Source organism: Nematolebias whitei, chromosome 8 (assembly GCF_014905685.2).
Source record: "Nematolebias whitei isolate Nwh7 chromosome 8, NemWhi1, whole genome shotgun sequence".
NCBI lineage: Eukaryota > Metazoa > Chordata > Actinopteri > Cyprinodontiformes > Rivulidae > Nematolebias > Nematolebias whitei.
The window spans coordinates 26,994,639-27,001,473 of record NC_056505.1 but is presented as its reverse complement, the minus strand read 5'-3'; the positions used below and the strand labels follow the sequence as shown (position 1 = coordinate 27,001,473).

At 43.7% G+C, this 6,835-nt stretch overlaps 1 protein-coding gene across 1 annotated transcript in view; it reads left to right on the top strand.

The window, feature by feature from the left end:
* The first annotated feature begins 2,897 nt into the window (after window positions 1-2,897).
* Window positions 2,898-6,835, top strand: part of sorbs3 (sorbin and SH3 domain containing 3) — a 111,337-nt gene continuing 107,399 nt past the window's right edge. Inside the window, exons 1-7 of the mRNA XM_037681122.1 lie at window positions 2,898-2,969; window positions 3,768-3,953; window positions 4,122-4,194; window positions 4,697-4,824; window positions 4,916-4,979; window positions 5,681-5,713; window positions 5,805-5,892. Of these exons, the coding sequence (XP_037537050.1) occupies window positions 2,958-2,969; window positions 3,768-3,953; window positions 4,122-4,194; window positions 4,697-4,824; window positions 4,916-4,979; window positions 5,681-5,713; window positions 5,805-5,892 (584 nt within the window). The 5' untranslated portion in view covers window positions 2,898-2,957. The remainder of the gene's footprint in view (window positions 2,970-3,767; window positions 3,954-4,121; window positions 4,195-4,696; window positions 4,825-4,915; window positions 4,980-5,680; window positions 5,714-5,804; window positions 5,893-6,835) is intronic.

Below are 6,835 nucleotides of genomic sequence, written 5' to 3'. Positions count from 1 at the left end.
GGCTGACACCATGGTGACTGGAACAGTTTCAAGACTAGATTGACTTAAAGGATGACCATCTAAAGCGAGGACCTTATGGTTGTTAGGTGATGGAACAATGGTCAGATCTATGGATTTGGCAAAGGTTTTATCAATGAATTCCGTGTCGGCCCCTGAATCAATAAAAGCTGAGACGATGACGGGTTGACCACCCTTTATTATGAACTTGACCTTGGACTTGGACATGATAGGTGGAGAGGACTTGATCTTATGACTAAGACTCAACAGGAGCCTCTCTTCTCCTGCTGAGCCTGGTCTTTTACTGGACAATGATGACAATCATGACCGCCTTGACCACAATAAAAACAGAGATGGTACCTCCTCCGACGTTCTCGTTCCTGGGTGGTCAGACGACTTCTTCCTAGTTGCATGGGTTCCGTAGCATACAGAGGATCCTGAGGGCTCTTGGTTTGTTCCGTTTTAGGTTCATGATCCACAAGGTGATGTCTGGTTCTGGACATGGCTGTGGCCTTGCCTCGACTCTGTTCACGGTCACGCTCACGCTCACGCAGGCGAAGGTCAACACGGGTGGCCACCTCCTCCAGCTGGCGTAGGGATGAGGGATAGTCCATTGTTGCCAGCACATCCTTAACATCTTCATTAAGCCCCCTGAAGAAGGCGTCAGTGAGTGCGTGTTCATCCCAATGACTGTCTGCTGAAACAGAGTGAAAGTGAATGATGTATTTGGTTACAGAATCCTTGCCTTGTTTAATATCAAAAATTCTTCGGGCTGCCTCTCTCTCAGGGAGGATGGGATCAAAAACCCGACACAACTCTTTGGAAAATTCAGAAAAATTACGACATACCACGCCACCTTTTAACCATTCAGAAGTGCCCCACGTCTTGGCTCTTCCAGCGAGAAGTGAGACAGCATAAGCTACTTTAGCATGCTCAGTGGGAAAACATGAAGGTTGCAATTGAAATTGAATGTCACACTGAGTCAAAAATGGTCGACATTGCTCAGGCTCACCTCTGAAATGTTCAGGGGGGGCTAACCGTGGTTCTCTTGGTGCAGGAGTCAACAGGGTTTGGTTGATGACTTGGTTTGACTGTTGGGACAAAGCTTGAAGAGAAACAACCATTTCCTGAAGCCCTTTCTCAAGTTTACTAACAGCCCCTTCTACCTTAGAGCACCACTCTCGGGTTGGTGTTGGATCCATAATGGCCAGATTCTACTGTCACGAACCAGAGGCCGGATCGCAAACAACAACAACAACCACTGAGAGGGTTAAAAGATTTATTGTGAAATAAAGTAAAACTCTGGAGTAGGTCCGGTTCTGGGCTGGTTCCGATCTTCTGATTGGTAGTTTGTGATTGGGTAGTGTTGTAGTGGCGGGCTGCCAGTAGAAGTAGAACTGATGTTAAGGTCCACTGGAACGGAGTCCAACAGGCTTGCAACTAAAAGATAAAGGTTAGTAGATGCAGGGGGAAAGAGACTAATTGGGGAAATGAATCTGTGGGAATCAGATTCAGGGGTAAGGATAAGTCCGTGATACAGAATGAGCTTGACCTTTAATCCGTGATCCAAAAAACAGTCAGAAGGGAAAGGCAGAGTTCATACCGTGAAGTCAGTTGTTCAGCAGAAGTATCCAGTACGTGATCCAAAAAGAGAGTCAAAAAACAAGAGCATGAGTCGGTACCTGATCAGATGAGCAAGAGCAGACGAGGGCTGAGGCAAAAGCATGGTCGTGGTCAAGGCAAGGGTCATGAACGTGATGAGTCAATCAATGGAATGCTGGAAAGTCTACTGCTGATGAGACAGGATAGAGAATCTGGCCCAGACTGAGAGGAATGAGTGAGCTTAAGTACTGACTGGACCAGGTGGTGGAGCTGTGGGATAATGAGCGGTGACAGGTGACATGAGTTGAGTGATTACTGAGTGTGCAGCATGACAGAGGAGCTGACAGAGAGCAGAGCTATGACAGACTCTTTGTTTTTCTGACAGGGTTAGAGTGGAGAGGTCGATGTAGTGGTTTGTGATTGTGTCGTTGGGAGGGAACAACATGACTTCAGACTTCTTTTCATTGAAACTTAAGAAGTTTAAAGCCATCCAGTCCCTGATGTCAGCCAGGCAGTCGAGCAGAGGTTGAATAGAGCATGTACCATTGTGTCTTAGGGGGAAGTAAATTTGACAGTCGTCGGCGTAGAAGTGAAAGGGCATGTTGTGTTTCTGGAAAATAGCACCAAGCGGCAGCAGGTATAGAGAGAATAGGAGGGGACCCAGGATGGACCCCTGCATCAGGACATTTCATACACATATACAACAATTAAAACAAAAAATAATCTGGACTTTATTGCATGCTAATTTCATAATCTAACAGTGCACCCATCTCTTGCCAGTTCCATTTGTAGGCTTCGAGATTACTCGTGCAAAGAGGTGATATTAAAATTAAACACACTGAATGACTTCATATGATCATCACCCACCTCTTATCTACACTGTATACCTGCTTTTTTCTTTCTGAGTCACGGTGGTCACTGGTGCCCATGTCCAGCTATCACTGTACGAGAGGCACGGGGCACCCATGACAGGTCTCAAGTCCATCACAGGGACAAATAGACACTAATGAGACAAACAACAATTCACTCTCTTACTAATTGGGACAATTTAGAGTCACCAGTCAGCCTAACATGCATGTTTTTGGTCTGTGAGAGGAAACCCACACATGCAGAGAGAGAACATTCAAATTCCACCCAGAAAGGCCCCCAACCAGGGTTTGATCTGGCAACCTTCTTGCTGAGAGGCGGCAGCACCACCAGCTGTACCACCGTGCCGCCCTTCATATGATCATACGAGTCCAAAACATTTAAATGGTCAAAAAGTTAATTTTTATTTAATCTAAACGTGTGTTTCTGCAGATCATTGATGCTGGGAACAAGAGGTTGACAACTGTCTCTGGAAGACCACAGCAGATCTCATGCAGACTCAGGTAAAGCTGCTTCTAATTTCATTTTTAACTACATTCAGCTGTTAACACCTGGAAAAAAAACGAGTTCAAAACTGGCAAAATCAAAAGCAAGCCAAAGAAAGGGAAAACTCTTCACCGTGTTAGAGTCGGTGTGTCACAGCAACGTGTCTCTGGTGCAGATAACAGAGGGACTGTTACCAGGAGGCACGGGGTCGTTCCCATGACCCCTGGCACCCACACAGAGAGGACCAAAGCACCTGATTCTAGTGGGTCAGGAGGAGTGGTGGGGTTAGACTGGCCATCTTGAAAAAGCATCACCATGAAAACTGCTGGATTCTGAAACAGACATGAACAACTTCTCCATCCCCTGACCTGTAAGCAGGAAGGTTAAGAGCTCCTAAATGATCGTCTCCTGTTTAAGAGCCCCCCCCCACCACCACCACCACCACCACACACACACGCACGCACGCACACACACACACACACACACACACACACACACACACACACACACACTGCACCTTGAAGGAAGCCTTTCTGAAGTTATGGAGAAAGAGATGAAGAAGAGGGTGTAATCCCACTTCCCATTGCTTGTGCTTTAAATAACTTAAAAATCCTTTTCATCACAGCCTCTCCCATCATCACCCCCCACCACCAACACATTGGCCCGTTTTTCTCTGGAGAATAGCAGGACCGCTAACAATTTCACATGACCTCTCGCAGAGAGCGTTGTTTACTCAGGGCCCACAGGAGGACAGGACAGGAGCAAAGGTCACACATTGTTTTTGTTCATCCATATTTCTCATTTCCTGTGTTCAGCAGAGTGCAGCGGACGTGCTCGGCCATGGCTCCCAGATCACTTTTTCTGGGGAGCCCGACGTTTCTTCAAGACACCCCAGCCTGAAATCTCCAGAGCTGTCTTACGAGGTGGTCATCTCCCCCGGACTGCCGACTCCTCCTCTGAGCCCTTTTCACACTACTAGGCTGCCATCTGGAGCTGTCAAGGTATGACACATCCCTCAGTTCATACCAAGGCTGAGGCCGAGCAGAAAAAACAGGAGGCCAAGTGCTCCTCCCTGTGGAAAGCTGAAGCATCACATGCTTCATGTGCACCGAATTTCTGCCAGTATTTGAAAAATTCGCTGATATTTGGATATTTCTGTTTACTTGAAGGGGTCAGAGCTGAATGGAGAAGGACCAGCAGCGCCCAGCTTTGGATCATACTACGGATCATCACAGTTGCAGAGTAAAATCACACGTTTTCTAATCTACGCTTCATATTAGTGCATAACGTTTAATGGCAATGAGGGTGCATGTAGTTTAAGGACCAAGTTATGCATGTCATTCTTTAGGCTGAAAACAAGGTTGAGAAAGTCCCTGAAAGGGACAAATCTCTTGAATAGTTAACTTTCCATTGAAGGTTGCTGAATGTTTGGCTGTTTAAAATTGTTAGCACTTAAATTTTCACTGTTAGATTTATAAAAGAAAAAAAAACCTAAAGTGATAAAAAGTACCATGGTAAATGAAAGTGCAGAAATAAATTCAAGTTGGAGTATCAGCTGAGGGACTGTGCATCAGCTAGAACAGAAAATCAAGTTGAAATACAAGTTAAAACAATGAGGCAAACAAAACAGCACTGACCTGGAATGTTTGTTGTAAGACTTAAACAGTTTCATCATTTAACTAAACTCACTCCTAAATAACAGCAACAGGATTGATGAAATCTTGCTTTTGTGACTTTAACGCAGGTGGCCTGTCCAACGGAGTCCAAGACAGTTTACCTCGCAGCTGGACATCAAACAAGGAGGAGAGGCTCATCAAGTTCTCAGGAATCGGACCGGTGGACGAGACAGGGATGCCCATCGCCTCCAGATCTGTAAGGCAGAGCGTCTCCTTCAGCTCCTGTTCCAGATGGTGTCATGCACGGCCCTGTTGATTTACTGTTGATGTCTCTCTTTGTACACCAGAGTGTGAAAAAGCCCAGGGACTGGTACAGGAGCATGTTCAGGCAGATTCACAGGAAGCCAGAGGGTAAAGACGCTCCTCCTCCTTCTTCTTCTTACAAACTCAACAGCAGAGGGAGTTCCTCTGTGTCCATACGTCAGGCACCGTTTATCCTGCAAATGAGTTATTACCACAGCAAGTTCTGTTTATGAGTTCTGACAGTAACCCAGCTTGTTATCTCAGCCCTGAACAAATCTCAGTCATTTGGTTCTTATTATGGGCTGTAAAACTGTTAGCTCCATCTTCTTAAACTGTAACTGAATTAATAAATTCCTGACAAATAGAATACTGTGCAGTTTACTGTTGTGCACAGGGTTTCAGCTCAAATTCACTTGGTTTCAGCTCAAATTCACTTAGATCCCACAAATAGCAAAAGATGAACAGGAGTTATTACAGTGAATTAGAGATAATAATGGGTCTGTTTTCTACCCGTTATAAAACTGAGCCCATAAAATGGTGCTTAATGTGGAAAACATGCAATAATTCATGCCAAATTATACCTCTTCCTTATATGGGATGTTAAATAGGCTTCATGTTGTGCAAATCTAAGCAGAATTATTCGTGTTTTCTTAAAAAAGCTATTTTGAAAAGCTCTTTCACATTTTGAATCTTTGGTAAATTGGAAATATGTTTGGTTTTTAAACAAGGTTGTAAAATAAATCTGGTTTCAAGCCACACCGCCGTGCTATAAAAAGGCTAAAATCTGTTTAATTGTTTTCCAAAACCAGAGCTGGAAGACTCGGATCAGTGGTCAACAGAACGTGAGTGAATCCACCAAACTCCTTAATGTGCTGGATTGTTTATTCAGTTGTAACTTTAAAGACTGATCTGCAACAACCCACTGATCCACAGGGCCTCCATCTTCTTCTGACCGAGAGGAACGTAAGGAAACAGACAAGAACCTCTTCAGACTCACACCTTATGGATCCCTGCCAGACTGGTGAGCTCACACTGATTTAATGTGACTGCTGCAGGTTCTTCTCAGATCCCTGCATGCAACAAAATAAAATTGCCACATGGTTATAAGGCAGACTAACAATAACTCTTTTCAAATTATGGGATGGTTTCATAAAGCCTTCAGTCAATGTGGAATGTTTGTTGGTTTTGCTATGGTGGGAAGATTAACTGAGAGCCCCGAAGACTAAACGTACAAACGAGCCGAGCCAAAGAGAGGAATCAACATGAAAGTTTTAATTTTACTGCTTTGTAAATACACATTTAAAGTCAGCTCCCATGGATTCTTGGCCAGGATTCCTGGGTACATTTTGTTAATGCACCAACATGTCAATAAGTGCAGGATTCTCAAAAAATGTCTGAAACAGACTATGTGACAGCAGCAACAAACTGAGCTGGTGTCACGGTGCTGTGGGTCTCTTCAGATACAGGGATGGTTAACGCTGCAGAACGTGGAGGAGACGCTTTGTCTTTTGTAATAAATCACACAGATAGAAGCTGCCCCGCCTCTATCAGGGAACACAGTACAGCTGGTCTGGTCCATAAATCTGACATATATTCAGTTTTAAAAAAGAAACGTGGTCAGCTTGAGTGAAACATTAAACCTATTCTGAATTAAATATATAAAAAAGAAACTGGAGAAACTGGCAGCCTAGTCTTGTACCAACGAACATAAAAAATGCAAATATTGAAAACTAATATTAGGATACAGTGAAGGTTTTATCTATCTATCTATCTATCTATCTATCTATCTATCTATCTATCTATCTATCTATCTATCTATCTATCTATCTATCTATCTATCTATCTATCTATCTATCTATCTATCTATCTATCTATCTATCTATCTATCTATCTATCTATCTATCTATCTATCTATCTATCTATCTATCTATCTATCTATCTATCTATCTATCTATCTATCTAAC